Raw genomic sequence first — 18569 nt, forward strand, 5'->3', positions numbered from 1 at the left:
TTGACTAATAAAAAACAAAATATTTTTTAAAAAAGAAATAAGGCAGAAACAGTTGTGACTGACATGAAAATAAATGTTGGTGCTCCCTGTCAGGGAACATCCTAAGTTACCCTTCCCCTTCTTCTCAGGGTTATGACCTTGATATTAAGAACTGGAGCAAAGGAGAGAATGAGAATGGTATTTAGGTGAATAGATATGTGGAATTGAGAAAGAGCTTGTTAGGACTTCAATTTTTTTTCAGGGTCCTCTACTGAGAAAAAGGAAGGGAAAGGTGAAGACAGGAGAGGTGGTAAAGATGACTTGAGGAGAAAAGAGAAGGTTTGGAACAGATGCTATAGGTAGGGCTATTTGAAGTCATTCAAGGAAGAGTAAAAGGATTGGTGTGCAGTGTTAAGTGCCCATACTAAATTGGATAACAAATTCAGAAGTGGATCAACTCAACACAGTTGTATAACTTCCCCTAGCAGTATGAGTACATAGAAATGTATAGAAGAAAGATCATGGGAATAATTCCAGCCTGGAGTTTAGTAAGGGATGAGCTACAATAGAACAGTGAGACAGAGGGGGAATACAGTGTAAAGTTGAACTGCTTCAACCTAATGGCTAATATTTTGGAGCGTAAGTTCCAGGGAACTGGAAGGAGAGAAATTTTGGTCAGATAGAGAAGTTACAGTAATAGATTGTTGCAGAAGAACATTGTGAGTGATGATAAATCAAAGGCCTGATCATCCTTGTGTGGGGCTGAGGTAGATTTAAGATCAAAAGAGTTGAAAAGGTTGGAGAACTGGAGATCAAGAGTATTTGGAGAGATATCAATATGTCAGTAGAAATCTCCAAGTATGAAGTTTGGTATGAAGAGGAAGACTAGGAGCCTGGCATTCAACTCCTTGAGAAAGAAGGGAGAATAGCCCAACTAGATTTTTGTTGTTGAGTCTTTTTTCAGCCATGTCTGACTCTTTGTGACCCCATTTGGGATTTTCTTGGTAAAGGTACTGGAATGGTTTGCCATTTCCTTCTCCAGCTCATTTTAGAGATGAATAACTGAGGCAAACAGGGTTAAGTGACTTGCCCAGGGTCACACAGCTAGGAAGTGTCTGAGGCCAGATTTGAACTCAGAAATATGAGTCTTCTTGACTCTAGGCCCAGAACTCTATCCACTGCACCACCTAGTTACCCCATAAAATCTAGATAGACTGCTATAATTGGATAAAGTGAAGCTTAGGGGAGGAAAGGTCGTTGATTGAAGGTGGTAGAGGAAAGCCTAGAAATGTCAAGGAGAAATAAAAAGAAATCTAATACTATCTAATCTAATACTGGAGAGGATAGTGTTGTCTTCTAGGAAGATCCACATTTTTATAATTGCAAGATGAAAGGAGCACAAGATGAAGAGGTCTAATATGAAGGGCAGTTTGTCAACAATAGAATAAGGACTGCAGAGAAATCATTAGAGTTGAAAGAAACCTCAGTCCAGGAGGGACTGGCCGCCATGGGTGAATATGAAGGAAATGGGAATCATAGCTAGAGAAAGGATCTCAGGCCCAAACTCTTAGTCACAGGGATTCTGAGAAGAGTTCTAGGTCAGGAGATTTCCATGCCATTCCTAGTAGCAGTGTTAATGTTGATATTATTCTTCAAGGAAAAGATAGAAAAGCTTGAAGTAGGAATGGAGATTTTGAAGTATGTACACAAGGACAGATGATAAGGTGTTCATGCTAGCTATGTTCTTGGTGGGATGTCTGGATGGAATGAGGCTAAGCCTGGGGCCTAACCTCTGATCAACAACTAGAACAACTCTTTCCCAGGGTCAGTCCCAAAATTAAATTAATTCCCAGTATGAAGATAGGATCTCTAGTAATCAAAGGATCACTGGTCCAGGTGGTAAAAGGGAAGTGGTGGCAGGACAGATGACAAGAACATATTATATGATCAAATTATATGCTGGTATTGGACTTAGATCATGGAGGCCTGCCAGGAGCAGAGTAGAATGCAATAACTAAGTAGTATATGCTGATTAGCTTTGAACGACATGCTCACGAGGAAGCCTTACTGAAGACTGAAAGAATATTGTAGGGGAGAACTGAACTTAGGTGAGCACCAAGTGGGACACAAAGGACAACAAAAAGGAAGGGACAACCAATGGACAAATGTAATGAGAGTGGAAAGAGGCTTCTCAGTTCCTTTCCAATTCTAGGTCTCTGATCCTGTGAGCATAAATTACTCTCTATTACTGTAGAAGTAAGCAGGTTATCCATTTACCAAGAAGGAGACCCTTATATAAATGTCTTGTACTAGAATTTTCTCCCAGGCAAATTCATGATTAACTCTGGATTATGAACCGAATAAAATAGAGAATTAATTTGGCATTGGGATCAGGAAGTCTTTTTTCTAAATTTTATTAATTTATTTTGATTTATCAACAATCACTTCCATGTGCTTTTGAGTTTAAAATTTTTCTGCCCCTTCCTCCCCACCACCCTGCGCAAGACGGCGCACAATCTCATATAGGCTATACGTTTACATTCCTATTAAACATATTTTCACATTAGTGAAGTTGTAAGTAAAAATTAAAACCAATAGGAGGAACCATTAGAAAGAGGAAACAAAACTCAACAGAAGAGGAAAAAAAATGATAGCGATTCAACTTCCATAGTTCTTTCTTTGGATGTGGATAGCATTTTCCATCACGATGCCTCTAGGGGTGTCTCAGATCCTTGTATTGCTGAGAAGGTTTAAGTTTATCAATATTAGTCATTGCATAACATGGCTGTTATTGTGTACAAAGATCTCTTGGTTCTGCTCATTTCACTCATGATCAGACCATACAAGTCTTTCCAGGTTTTTCTGAAGTCAGCCTGTTCATCATTTCTTATAGCACAATAGTATTCCATTACATTCATATACCACAACTTGCTCAGCTGTTCCCCAATTGATGGGCATCCTCTCAATTTCTGATTCTTTGCCACCACAAAAAGAGCTGCTATGAATATTTTTGTACATGTGTGTCCTTTTCCCATTTGTATAATCTCTTTGGGATATAGCCCTAGAAGTGCTGTTGCTGGGTCAAAAGGTATGCACATTTTTATAGCCCTTTGGGCATAGTTCCAAATTGCTCTCCAGAACGGTTGGATCATTTCATAACTCTACCAACAATGCATTAGTGTTCCAATTTTCCCACATCTTCTCCAGCGTTTATCATTTTCCGGGATCAGGGAAGTCTTGAGTTTTAGTTCTCCCTCTGACACATACTATGTGACTGACAGGATATTTATTCAACTTCTTGGCGGCCCAGGTGACTAAGAATGTAAATTATTGACAAGTTTCCAGTCTGCATCAGTGAGGGAAATGACCATCTTGGGAGTTCCCTATACCAATGAAATAACCCATCCACACCACAACACCCCAACAAAATGAACTTAATATGTATAGTACTTAATAAATATCAGTAATATACAGAAATTAACCTATAATTTAAAAAAAAGCTTGATAGAGATATTGTTTGTTGTTTTCACAGGGATGATCTTTAGATTAGCGAGTCAATAATATTCAGTTTATTAGATGAAAGGCTCTGTAGAAGTGTAAATCTTATTAATGTCCTTTCTTTTGATATTTTATTATAATCTCACTGACAATCTCTCATAGAATTGATTTTAATTTTTAATATGTATACATATGCCCTAGAATGAAATATTTGCTGGTTTACATTGGACATAATAAAAATTAATATTAATGGTTTATAAATTTCAGCAAACTTCATCAATTTATAATATATAAGTATCAACACATTTTTATATTAGAGCATACAAAGCTTTAAGGCATTCCTATGATGATATGCTTAACTTTTTGTAAATGTTTTAAACCAACTTAAAACCATATCATGAATCAATGCTGAACCATTTCAGAATTCTTTACATTTCTCAGTCTTATGTCCATTTTAATTTATTTTTATCATTTATTATGTTTTAGTTTAATTCACAGTTTAAAAAAAAATGGACTTTACCCAAGTTGGAAGTGCAGTGGCCATTCATGGCCAGATCCCATTGATCCAACATGAGAGCTTTGACCTTCTCCTTTTTGATCATGGGCTGATTCCCCTCTCCTTAGGCAGCCTGTCAGATCCATGGTCCCAGGAGCTCACCATACTGGGGCCAGATGTGTTACAGAATTCATGAATTAAAGCAGTCCCCCAGCCTCAGCCTTGTGGCAGGAATTTCATGCATATACTACCAAGCCTAGCGAAAACACTGGCTATAGAATAAAAGTGTATGTGCCAATTCAGAGGATAAGAAAAATTATTTAATTTTACTGTTTGAGTATTGGTGAGTGAAATTATCTTGCATCCAACTTGAGGTCAAAATTATCTACTAGAGTAGACAACTTTTATTTTTCAGAATCAAATGTAAATAAATTTATTCAAAAAAATAATTCAGTGATTCAGCGATGACAGCATCAGTTGTTGTCATTGAATCTTTGTCGACTGTCCACAGGGTGTGAAGCCAAGTATAGTCCATAGATGCAATGTGGTATCTCTAGTTTCTGAAAGTTTACACATTAAATCAGTTTGTCACAGATATTTATACAGTAGTGCTAAGGACCATATGCAAATACCTATCTATTTTCAAATGGGTCAGCCCATCTGGGAATTGTCACCTAGGACTTTTCCACAGTTAATGTAAATCTTAACTAAAGACTAACAAAACAGTGGAGATACTTTTTTGTTGTTGTAATTATTGAAAACAGGCAGCATGAAAACAGGTTAATTAGAAAACTATTTTCATCAAATTAACAGGAAGTTTTAATTAATAAAATTAATATATAGGAAAAAATGATTTCAAAAAAGTGAAACTTTTAGTGACAATTTTATTTCAACTCAATAAAAAAGGTTTCATTGATAATATTTTTGCTTCACTGTTTTCAACTTCTTTAGGTATAACTGAGAGTTTAATATTTCTGTCTAAACATAAATTAGTTAATTCACTATCTAATACATATGGAACACATTTTAGAAAAACAAACTAGCCTGAGTACAAATAACAAAGCTTTCTGGTGATCAGCTCTTTGTCAAAACACTGTTCAGTCAGTTCTAGGCCATTTTCACATCTTGGGTAATCAATCAATCAATAAACATTTATTAAGCAACTATTACATTCCAGGCACCGTGTTAAGCACAGAAGATTAAAAAAAATGGCAAAAGACAATCCCTTCCTTCAAGGAGCTTACAATCTAATGGGGAAGACAACATGCAAGCAAATAAATATGAAGCAAGCCATATACAGGATAAATAGGAAATTATTAACAGAAGGAAGGCACTGGAGTTAAGGTATTGGGGAAGGCTTCCAAGTAAAAGATGGTATTTTAGATGGGGCTTTAAGGAAGCCAAGTCAAGAAGAGTCTTCACTGACAATTCAGAGCAAGATAGAACACAAATGTGAAGTACCGCATTGTCTCCTTTCTGCTAGCCACTCTACTAGCTGCCTTTTGAAAGTTCTTGAATTTGACCTATAAGAGACTTATTTTTTATTTCAAAGATTCTTCATGTGGTCTCCACTCTTTTTCTTTTCTGGTTTTAATTTTTTTTTTAATACTGGAAAGTCTAGACATTTCAATTGACTAAGAAATCTATTTGATATTAAATATTTTCTTTCTACTACCTGTGCAAATGCAACTTTAAAACATATAGTTGCAAGCAGATATAATTTTATTTTGAAATGAATTTTTTCTTCTTAGTATTGCTATTTTCTTTGTCTTATGAATAAAATAAAAGTCACTGCATCAATGGATGTGGCTTGGTCCTATCAGGTATTCTAAATTCCAGTCCTCAAAAGGAGAGGAATGTAGTAGTACTATTTATATCACCCATAGTTCTCTATGTCTTAGGGACCTTCCTTTCACTCTGAACATGGCACAACATTATTTTTCAAAGGGCACAGAAACATGGTCCTTCCATAATAACTGAAAACAAAACAAAATAAGGTCCAAATAAGGTTAACAGAGTTGTTGTGTTTTTCATTTTATTTTTAATTAATTAATTTATTTTTAGTTTTCAACAAGCATTTTGATAAGCTTTTGAGTTTAAGATTTTCTCCCCCTCCCTTCCCACCTCCCTTCCCAAGACAGCATGCAATCTGATATAGGCTCTACATATACATTCCTATTAAACATATTTTCATATTAGTCATGTTGTAAAGAAGAATTAGAGCCAATAGGAAGGGCCACAAGAAAGAAGAAAAAAAAGAAGAAAAAAGAGCAAATGATTATGCTTCAATATGCTTTCAAACTCTATAGTTCTTTCTCTGGATGTGGATAGTATTTTCCATCATGAGACTTTTGCAGATGTCTTAAATCCTTGTATTGCTGAGAAGAACTAAGTCTATGAAAATTAGTCATCACACAATGTGGCTGTTACCGTGTACAACTTTCTCCTGGTTCTGCTCACTTCACTCACTGTCAGTCTATACAAGGCTTTCCAGGTTTTTCTAGCACAATAGTATTCCATTATATTCATATACCACAACTTCTTCAGCCATTCCTCAGTTGATGGGCATCCCCTCAATTTCCGATTCTTTGCCACCACAGAAAAAGCTGCTATAAATATTTTTGTACATATGGTTCCCTTTCTTATTTTTATGATCTCTTTGAGATACAGCCCTAGAAGTGCTTTTACTGGGTCAAAAGGTATGCACATTTTTATAGCCCTTTGGGCATAGTTCCAAATTGCTCTCCAAAATGGTTGGATTAGTTCACAACTCTACCAACAATGCATTAGTGTTCCAATTTTCCCACATCTTCTCCAACATTTATCATTTTCCTGTTTTCTCATGTTGGCCAATCTGATAGGTGTGATGTGGTACCTCAGAGTTGTTTTGATTTGCATTTCTCTAATTAGTAATGATTTAGAGCATTTTTTCATATGACTATAGATAGCTTTGATTTCTTCATCTAAAAACTGCCTGTTCATATTCTTTGACCATTTATCAATTGGGGAATTACTTGTATTCTTATAAATTTGACTTAGTGCTCTATATATTTTAGAAATGAGGCCCTTATCAGACACACTGATTGTAAAAATTCTTTCCCAGTTTTCTGCTTCCCTCCTAATCTTGGTTGCATTGGCTTTGTTTATGCAAAAACTTTTCTGTTTAATGTAATAATAATTATCCATTTTTGCATTTCATAATGTTCTCTATCTCTTGTTTAGTCATAAATTCTTTTGTTTTTCATGACTCTGACAGGTAAACTACTCCTTGCTCTCCCAGTTTGCTTATAGTATCAGCCTTTATATCTAAATGGTGTACCCATTTTGACTTAATTTTGGTATATGGTGTAAGGTTTTGATATATGCCTAGTTTCTGCCATACTCTTTTCCAGTTTTCCCAACAGTTTTTGTCAAATAGTGAGTTCTTATCCCAGAAGCTGAGGTCTTTGGGTCTAGATTACTATAATTATCGACTACTGTGTCTTGCATACCTAACCTATTCTACTGATACACCACTCTATTTCTTAGCCAGTTCCAGGTAGTTTTGATGAGTCATTTTGATGATTGCTGCTTTATAATACAATTTAAGATCTGGAAAGGCTAGACCACCTTCCCTAGCATTTCTTTTCATTGGTTCCCTTGCTATTCTGGACCTTTTGTTCTTCCAAATGAATTTTGTTATTATTTTTCTAGCTCTATAAAATGATTTGTGGTAGTTTGGTATGGCAGTGAATAAGTAAATTAACTTAGGTAGAATTGTCATTTTTATTACATTAGCTTGGCCTACCAATGAGTTAACTGATGTTTTTCCAATTATTTAGATCTGACTCAGTCCAATGAGAATGAAAAAAATTAACCCATATGTTTGTCCTGAAACTTTAGACACAGGATTACCCCTGAGATTTCTTTGGGATGAAATCTGGCTAGTAATTTGTTCAGTTTTTTTGAGTCTGGATAGATATCTCATCACATTCACTCAGCTCAGATAAAAAGCTATGTACATAAGAAAAAAAAATATTCTTTCATCATTGAATAGGAACCAGTAGTTGTATTGCTGTCAAAATCTCTTAATCAGTTCTATTCTATCTCTGCTTTGCCTCAAAATTGTTTTCTTTTGCTGTTGCATATGGCCAATACTATTGTCGTGTCTGAAGAGTACTAGGCTATCTCAGCTATTATTTAAAATTATAATGATATCATATTGCTTGCCTTCTCAGTGGATGAGGGAGGGGCTGGTGAGAGAGAGAGAATTTAGAATTAAAAAAAATAAAAGAAAGTTAAAAATAAATACTTAAAAATTCTTTTTGAAAATCTAGCATCAAGGCTCAGACTCCTTTCTGGCTATGTACATAAGAAAATAAATATTCTTTCATCATTGAATAGAAACCAGTAATTGTATTGCTGCCTGGGAAAGTCACTCATTTTCTCTGAGCCTCAGATTCCATAGTTGCAAAATAAGAATAAAGCCTCCATCTCTAAGATTTGGTGTGAGGATGAAATTTTATGTGTGTGTGTGTGTGTGTGTGTGTGTGTGTGTATACATATTTATGTATGTGTGTATGTATGTGTGTGTGTGTATATATGTATATATATGTATATGTATATATACATATATATATATATATATATATATATATATATATATAGTGTGTGTGTGTGTGTGTTGTGTATTAAAACCTAAAATTACTGTAAGAATGCAATTCCTGCCCAAGTATTCAGCCTTTTAACTCTACCACAGAGCATGCTTTCCTCCTATCCCTCAGCCAAAGACAAAAGGCCTTTGGAGGAGAAGAGGGGGGAAAAGGAGTGTCCAAAATCAGTCTCTTTTGACTAAATGCCATTTTGTAATAGCTGACTGTGGCAGGTTCCTGCTTCAATGCATCACAAAGCACTTTAATCTGTAATGCTCTAATGTACATATTGGGTGATATGGTATATGCCAATTATCTATATTTGTGTCTTAGCCCTTACTAAACTGTCAGCACCCTGAAGGCATATATTATGCATTAACTAACCTTTGGATCTCCTCATGGCCTAGCATAGTACGTGGTACATAGTATAATATAAATATTAGCTGTTATTGAGTTGTTATTATTATTAAAAAGACAAAAATGGTACAATCCTTGCTCTTGGGGAGCTTATATTCTATTGCTCTTAATTTAAAAATAAATTTCTGATAATAAGTATCTTTTTAATTAATATGTCCGTCCCACTACAGCCTCCCCTAATTAAGCAAAATAAACATTAAAGAAACACAAAAAGCAGATACCTCAATACATATATCTACATAGTCTGGCAAAACAAATGTCTGAAAATGCATGTCTCTTTCTGCATTTCAAATCCATTGCCTCTATCCCTGGCAGGAGGCAAGTATATTTTGTACACATAGATCCTTTACCTTTGTCAGCTTACATTCTAGTGTACCAAGTTTTAAAGGATAAAAATGTATTGGTGACTATCCTCTTTTCCCTGGGAAAAGTCAGTCTGATATGAAGAGCATCCCCAAGGAGATCTAGCATAACTTATTTATAACATTTAAATTTTATACTAGTCTATTTTGATATCATCAGCAAAAATTGTAGGGTGGACTTGGCAATTTTATCCTGTTCAGAAAAATTCACTTCTTTTTTTTTTCTTTGGCACTTGAAAATACATATTTTTTAAAAATGTTGTCATACTGCTATTATTAATATTATTCATTTTCCTTATATGGTCTTGCTTTTTAGTTCTGTATTCATTATCAAATCCCTGACTACCTGCCATGAGCACATATCTCAATGCAGCGCAGCAGGTGAGATTTGATTCCAAAATGCTGTACAAGGAATGATGGAGCCTAAGAAGCCAGAATAGAGTGTCAGCAGAGAGAAAGTAAACCAAGCCCATCTTTATAGAGGTAGAATATTTACAACAAGAAAGACAATCAGGGATGATGGAAATGTTAGAAGGGGGCACTAAGACTCATCCAGTGTGCTTTTATAGTGTACTTAACTGGGTCAATCAAGACCAGATATCAGGGAGGGTTGGGGCCTCAAACCTGGTGTACAGATCAAAGTTTAGAGACCAGTGCTGATTATCTGGCAGGGAGGATATCTGTATGTAGTTGATACACAAACTGTTCTGCCATTATTGCAGGTCTTGTTTGGGCTGATGGAGGATTTGAGCCCCTCTTGGGACTTTTTCATTTAGCAGGATGGGAAAGCCACTGAGGTGCTTCCACCATGTACCCTGGTAGGCTGTATTTTGAAACAAATGCATTTGGTTTTGTATTATTTAGCAAGGCTGTGTTCTCGTTATTTCCCAGGAGTACCTCAGAACCCTATGCCAAAGAATGGTGGCAAAGTAGACAGAGCACCAGGACTGGAATCAGGAATATCTAAGTTCAAATCTGACCTCAGATACTTATTACTTGTGTGACTCTGGGCAAGTCACTCCACCTCTGTTTGCCTCAGTTTCCTAATCTGTAAAATGGTGTATATAATACTATCTACCTCCCAGGATTGTTGTGAGGATCAAAGGAGATAATAATTGTAAGTGTGCAGTACGGTGCCTGGCCCATAGTAAGCACTATATAAAAGTGTTAGCTATTATTATTAGTTACCTTTATATTTTTATTACATTTGCTCGAAAGCAAGGATATAATTATGTTGGCATAATCAGCTAAGACAAAAATGTGAAAGAGTTCATATTCACAACTGCTAAAAATGCAGACTTGTAAGAGTTCTTGAAGTAATATTGGTAAGCAGCCTCTAACATTTGTACTCAGCTCTGAACTACCATTCGTGTGAGGAAAATTGACTTTGTTTCTGGTCTTTCCAAAACTTGTAAAAAAATTCAGTTACACTTCCACAGTTTGGCAAGTAGGCAAGTAAGTGTTTTCAATGGAATGAGCATGGGAGTTGGAGTCAGGAAGACCTTAATTTGAATCCTGTCTGAAATAATTAGTAGTTGTGTGACAAGTCACTTAACCTCTGACTCAGTTTCTTCATCTAATACCTACCTCATAGAGTTGTTGTGAAGATAACATAACATAATAAATATGAAGCATTTTTCAGACCTTAAAGCATTCTATAAGTGCTAGCTATTACTACAAGTACTTTGTTTACTCTTTATTGGTATTATGCATTCTCTTCATTTTTAAGGATATCAATTATGCTGTCTGTTTAGAGGATAACTTCTGAAATTCATGCAGTTAACAAGGAATATGGATACATTGGTTCACTTGCTTGATTTATATTATTAAACAGTATGTATATTTAACTAGCTTTAACTTTCTTTTACATAATTTCCTTCTACATGATATATTTGCAACAAAAATATGATTTAATAATGGCTATCTTGTCACACTATATTTAAGCTGCTATTTCAGGGAATAAAACAATTTCCCTCGCTAAAAGTTTCAAAGTTCACAGAAACTTTTACAATTTTATAATCCATGATCTTTTTTATATTGTTTCCCATCCAAATAGGTAAGTGCATATGCCATTCAGTTTGGGGCATGACTGACGTTTTTGGAAGTTCTAGAAAGAACAATGTGTATTTCATTAGTGCAATCTAAAAATTGATGAAAGTCATTCTAAGAGCTGTTGGTTAACCTATTTCCCCCATTCTAGCTTCACAGAACACATTGGCATGCCTTTGGAAACTTGCTGTGATCTCTATAGATAATTTGTCATAGATCAAATTGAATTTTCTCATCCATTATACTTAGCCTTCCCAGATTAACGTCAACACAATCTTTAACCTGTAAGTAAGAGAATTGGGCTTAAGCAAAAGAAAACAAACAAACAAAAACTAGATAAACTTTGCAGAAACTCATTATAATAGTAAAGCCCTACTGCACAGGAGGACCTATTGTACAATGTAGTGATGGGAAAGTGGGGAGGGGGGAACTGGACATAAAGACTTTTTTTTTTAAATCCTGGGTTCAAGTGTAAACTCCACTGTTTATTTGAGTAAGTCACTTAGTCCCTGTGAGTCTCACTTTTTTCACCCATAAAATTTGGAACTCAGACTATATAAATTCTAATGTCCCTTCCAGCTCCAACATTCTAAGATTTTATTCATCCATCTAGGGAAAGTAAAGGTAGGCCGCTGCATTTATTCATGAGATGAAGGAAAAATTCATAAATTAATCATTAAAATGTAAAATAACATAACCAATGTCATTCTCCTTAAAAAGAAAACAGTCTTTCCTCCTTTCCCCTCTCCATCCTACTCCATCTGTCTCTCTCTGTGTGTCTCTGTGTTTTTCTGTCTCTCTCCCTCTATCTCTCTTTTCCTCCTCCCCCAGCACTTCTTAATACAATCAATTCTGCAGGATGGGCACTGAGTAAATGATGCTGACTAACATTTGTCACTGACACCATAGAATTTTGAAAGAACGTCTCTCATTATTCTGATTGAAAGCTGATCACCTTCTCTTATATACCTCTGAAGTTTTGCTCCCTCCTTTAACTCTCTTAACTTGCAGGAAACTCCTAGAAGAGGATTTCAAGGTTGGTATTAGAAGATCACATTCATAGACAGTACACCTTCCTGCCTAGGTCATTTGTTAGCTCCCAGAAATAAAGCAGTCTCTTTTGTTATTTTCTATGCAGAAACTCAATGAGAGCAGCAGTTCATCTGAAGGCAGCACTGTAGACATTGGGCTTCCTGAAGAGGAGCAGCCTGTGGCAGAACCTGAAGAAGCTCTTGAACCTGAAGCCTGTTTCACTGAAGGTAAATGAGTCAGCCATCTGTTTTATTGTATAAAAGAGAAAAGAAAAGAAAAGAAAGGAACTGTGTGCATAGTAACCTGGGATATTTAAATGATGACAAATTAAGAAACAGACTATCCCTCTGTCTACCTCCTCCCTCACAAAGCCATGAACTTAGGTATGCTGCAGGTAGAAAAGCAATCCAATATTTATCAGGCACCTACTGTGTGAAGCACATTGTGCTAGGTGCTGGTGAAAATACAAACTTCCGAGAAGATATGGTCTTATCTCTGATGGATCCAGGAAAGGAAAAACACACAAACAATAAAATAAGGTAGGAATAGAAGCTTAAGCTGTCATTTCCTTGGCCTGCCTAGGGCACTCCCAGAAAAGAAAATATCCTCTACCAGTGCAGATGGACATTTCCACAGTAACATACAGTCATAGAACAGGGAGTTCTTAACTTTTTTTGTGCATCATAGACTCATTGGGTAATCTGTTGAAATCCCTTCTCTGAATAATTTTTAAATGCCTAAAATAAAATACATATAATTAAAAGGAAACAAATTAAACTGAAAATGGTTATCAAAATATTTTTTAAAAACAAGTTTATAAGACATCAGGTTAAGAATTCCAGTTAGAGAGTTGCCCAGAGCATTGAGAGGTTAAATCACTTGCCCAGGGTTATTCACAAAGACAGGACTGGAACCTGGATCTTTCTGCCTCAGAGGCCAGCTGTCCATCCTATATCATACTGTGTCTCATATAATGATGAGCATCTCATATAAATGACAGTATACAATAATGTGCAATAAAATAATGTGAATTTGTATTACCTGAATTCAGTAAGCATCTATTAAGCACCTAATATGTTCCAGGCACTATACTGGGCACTAAGTTTCTAAAAACAAAAACCAAACAGCCCTTTCCCTCAAAGGGCTCACATTCTATTGCAGAAAACACCACACAATGATAAGCAAATGAGAATATATACAAAGTAAATGCAAAATAATTTGGAGGGGGAGAGAGAAATGCTAATAATTGTGGAGGGTGTCAGGAAAGGCATCCTATAGAATATGACACAAAGTGAGTATTAAATGAGGCTAGGTGTTCCTACAGGCAAAGGGGAGGAAGGAAAGCATTTGAGAATAATGAACATTGTTTAAAGGGCCAGACGTAGGAGATGGAATGTCATGTTTAGGAAACTGAAAGTAGGCCAGTGATTTGGAGTAAAAGCAAAAGGGAGGGGGAATAAGGTGGAATAAGACTGGGAAGAGTGGGTCTAGCCCGATTATGAAGGGCTTCATATGCCAAAAAGAGAAGGTCACATTTGATCCCAAACTACAACAGTCCAAAGTGATGCCAGAAGGAGAAATGACTAATTACAGATATTATTGAATTATGTGGAGCTATTTCCCTTTGATTCGAGTTTTAAAAGATAGCTAGGAATTTAGTAGAGAGAGGGAGGATTTAGGCAAATGAAATAATATGAACAAAGGAACAGAGGCAAGATGACCCAAGAAATGCTTGAGGGACAGAGTAGTCCAGTTGTCTAGAGTACAGAATAATATGAACTGAGTGAATTAGATTGATGCTTAAGGAAAATGAATATGGTAGTCATATGAAAGCTAAATTGAAAAGAGAACAGTGGAAAGGCCAATGGACCCATTAGAACACTTTTGCAATAATTAGAGCTGCTATCATCTAGCTAAGGGAAGTGAAAAGCACTAGGAGGAGGTAATAAGGACCTACACTGTAGTAATGGGAGTAGAAAGGAGGCAGTGGATGTGAGAAGTATTATAAAGTTACAATCAATGTACAGGAATTGGTGACAGCTTGGTTATAAGAGGAGAGGGAAAGGAAAGAGTTGAAGGTAACACCAATGTGGCAGACATAAAAGATTAAGCAAATGAATGGTGGAACCACTGCAGATAGAGTAATGTCAGAAGGAAGAACAGATTAAAAAGATAAAAAGGTAGTTATGGACTTGTTGAGTTTGAGACACCAGTGGGATGACTCTGAAGCAGAGGTATATAGATTTGGGCTAACAAAAAAAGGAAAAATACCATTTGCGGGAGCATTCAAAAGTATTTGCCACAGTATTGTACCTCAGAATACATCCGCTGATCTTGTTGAAGGTCAGTCAAGTTGGCATCTGTCTGTCACTACAATTAAGGTAGCTCCTGCCTTAATTATAAGTGCTTAGAAGGAATCTCAACTATCAATCAGTGAGCATTTATTAAGCACCTACTATGTGCCAGTGATTATGCTAAATGCTGGACCAACTATTAAGCAAACATGTTCTCTTTTTTTTTTCCATCTAGGCAGTAGGGTTAAGTGACTTGCCCAGGGTCACACAGCTAGTAAGTGACTTGCCCAGGGTCACACACCTGAGCTAGGACTCAGGTCCTTCTGTATCCAGGGCCAGTGCTCTATCCACTGTGCCACCTAGCTGCACCTAAACATGTTCTCTTAAAGCAAACAAAACAAATATTTGATTTAATGTGTTTCTTTAAAAAAATTTTAAAGAAGAGCTTTAGCATGGCACTTTGAAGACAAGTCTAAATTCCCATTTACAGAATCTGCTTTATAGGTACTTGACTGCATTAAAACTGGACAACATACTTGTACCCAGTTTTAGTAAAGTAGTTGAGGATGTTTTGTCATTTTCCTTAGATGAACTTTGAAAATAAATACTAATTAAGCCTATCAGATAATAATAGCTAACATGTATATAGCACTTTAAGTTTTATAAAGAACTTTATAAATATTATTTCACTTTATTCTCAAATCAACACAGAGAGGCAGGTGCTATTGTTATTCCCTTTATACAAATGAAGAAATTGAAGTAGACAGAGGTTACGTCACTTGCCCAGGGTCACACAGCCAGTAAATGTCTGAGGCGGGATTTGAATGCAATCTTCTGGATTCCAAAGCCAGAACTCTCTCTACTGAATCAGTTAGTCACAAGACTTGGGTTCAAATCTTGTCTCTGCTCCTTCCTACCTGTGTTTTAAAATCACTTCTCCCTGGTCTTCTGTTCCCTCATCTCGGAAAATGAGGTTGGACAAGATGCCTCCTCCAGTTCCTCCTCCAGCTCTAAGGCCGTGTTCCTAATATGTCAGGAGAGGATGACTTTATTATTCCAAGTTTCTCTTGGTAACTTGCTTTTGATAATTTGCTTTTATTACTTCACATGTCAAATGTCACAGGCTTTATGGTAAGATTGAAAGTGCAAAGATAATTATATCCCAGAAAGTTAAGAAAAGTTAATGCTAGTTAAATGATTAACAAGGAAGGTATCAAAATTATTTACTTGGCTATGAGATGTTTCAGCTCTACATGTTTGAATTTATTCCCTACAGGCTGTGTACGAAGGTTCAAATGCTGTCAAGTCAGTGTGGAAGAAGGCAGAGGAAAACAGTGGTGGAACCTGAGAAAAACCTGTTTCAGAATAGTTGAACATAACTGGTTTGAGACTTTCATTGTTTTCATGATACTCCTCAGCAGTGGTGCTCTGGTGAGTGAAACATCAAGCTAAATTAGTTCATGAAAAAGAAATTCCCCAGAATTTTCAAATTAGAAATTTGTTTCCAAATTAATTTCACACCCAACCATGATTCATATCTTGTATTTTATAAACTTACAGCCTACAAATCCATTTCTTGACCTATATTTCCCATATCTGCTCTTTAAATGAACTAATTCTTTATTTCTGTGGTCTTTAAGTAGTTAAACCTGAAAATTTGTCCCTAAAATGTCTTCACATTCACCCAATGGATATAAACGGTTAGCTTTTCTCCTACTTTGTTAGGCAAATAAACAAAGCTATGACGTTATGATAATATGTGTAATAATATGTACTTTATGAGAGGTCATAGGCTCGAGAATATATTAAGAGTTGTGCTCTCCTGTTTCTGGACAATGTAGAAGATAGCATCTTTAAGTCCTTAGGGACCATTTCTCAATCTTTTTAGTATTGTGTTTAGTATTCTCCTGCTGCTCAGGAAATAATGAGTGTTGATGATAATAAGCAATGGGCAACATGCCTAAATAACTCCTTAAAAGATTTTATTTCTCTTTAATATGCAAATCTTTCACTCTTATCAAAGTCAATCAACAGTTTGAGTGAGTTAGCCTTTTTCTCCCTAAGAAATTCAAGGTACAGTATTACAGAAAACATTAGGGGGGAAAAAGGACCACTAAATAAAGATAGAATGATTTTAGTTTCTTGATCCATAAATTAAAGGAGTTAGATTAGATGATCTCTAAGATGACTTGAAGTTCTAAATCCTATGATCCTGTGAACAACATCTAAAAATGTGGTTCTGCAGTGGATTCAGGACAACCTGAGTTCAAATCTGGCCTCATACACATAACACTTAACTAGCTGTGTGACCCTGAGCAAGTCACTTAACCCCATTGCCTAGCCAAAAGAGAAAAAAAAAAGAAAAAAATAAAAAATAAATAAAAATGTTCTATTTCAGTGAGACCCAGCAAAAAAAGCCCATAGAGTTACATGACATTTTCTCCTTTTTAATCTGATAATTGTGATAGAGGGCTACGATTTACTTTGATATGATTGCATTTCTTCACATTGAATGTAATCCTATCTGAAAGTCTTATCTCTAGGGTTCCATCTTCTACCAGTGACTGAAATAAAATTACTTCTATGTAGGAAACATGAAGGAGAAGTTCCAAGAAACAGAAAGTATACTAAGGATTGCAGATGATTTGTAATTCCAGTTCATCATGGCAAGTCACGTATTCATCTCTACTGAGGCATAAAAGCTATCAAATACACTAAATGAGTGAAAGATGGCTAGGTCAAGTTGATATTTAGCAACAGTGAATGAGGGAGGATGAGTCACAAATATTACTTTATGAGGATTGAATTGTAGGATATTCATTTCCTTTTACTTTCTGTATTTACCTTATGGTGGTACTAATAAGCAGTAAAATGGCCAAGAGATGGGTAGCAAAAGGGAGAAAAATTATAATCTTCCAACTTTACACTGGATAGCTGAGCTCTGATCTCACCTCTATTTTTAATTAATTGGTAACAGCCAATCAAAACTTGAAATCTAGAGTAATCTCTCAAATACAGCTGTTAATTACAAATTGATTCAGTAAAAGCCTACTTTATTTTCTTATTTCTTGGCTTCCCTAGTAATAAGCACATTTCACCCAAAATATTTAGTGCTGGACATCTGCAAGCCTTTGAAAAGAAAAGAGCAGTAACTAGCATTAGCAAGCAGCCTTCCTACATCCCATCTGTCAATGGAGTAAATGGAGGCCAAGAAGTAATCCAAAGGGAGAAAACATTTTTATTTATATCAAAATGCTATAAACTCTATGCTCTAAGCTGTATGATACCATATAATGCCATCCTGTGTCATACATACCCTATCCCTCCCCAGCCCACCCTATCTTACCCTACCCTACTCTATCTTACCTCAGTCTGCCTTATGCTACCCTACCCTACTTTAACCTGCTATTCTACCATTCCATATCATACTATACTATACCATATGATACCATATGGGTAACTAGGTGGTGCAGTGGATAGAGTGCTGGGCCTGGACTCAAGAAGACTCATCTTCCTGAGTTCAAATCTGGCCTCACACACTTAATAGCTGTGTGGCCCTAGGTAAATCACTTAGCCCTGTTTGCCTCAGTTTCCTCATCTGTAAAATGAGCTGGTGAAGGAAATGGCAAACCATTCCAGTTTCTTTGCCGAGTAAACCAAATGGGGTCATGAAGAGTGAGACACGACTGAACAAAATGATACTGTATTGTACTCTACCATATCATGCTATAATATACATATATGTATGAATGTATTTATGTATACATGCGCACACACACATACACACACACACATGAGACAGTGGATAGTG

The 18569-nt window shown here is 36.0% G+C and overlaps 1 protein-coding gene across 3 annotated transcripts in view; it reads left to right on the forward strand.

The window, feature by feature from the left end:
* The window catches only part of LOC110211523 (sodium channel protein type 1 subunit alpha), a 207507-nt gene that overhangs the window by 145659 nt on the left and 43279 nt on the right, over positions 1-18569 (forward strand). For all 3 annotated transcript variants that reach the window (XM_020990890.2, XM_078146988.1, XM_020990889.2), the window contains 2 exons: positions 12571-12691; positions 16035-16189. In XM_020990890.2, coding sequence (XP_020846549.1) covers positions 12571-12691; positions 16035-16189 — 276 coding nt within the window. The remainder of the gene's footprint in view (positions 1-12570; positions 12692-16034; positions 16190-18569) is intronic.

This window comes from Phascolarctos cinereus, unplaced genomic scaffold (genome assembly GCF_003287225.1).
Source record: "Phascolarctos cinereus isolate Bilbo 61053 unplaced genomic scaffold, phaCin_HiC Scaffold_726;HRSCAF=1367, whole genome shotgun sequence".
NCBI lineage: Eukaryota > Metazoa > Chordata > Mammalia > Diprotodontia > Phascolarctidae > Phascolarctos > Phascolarctos cinereus.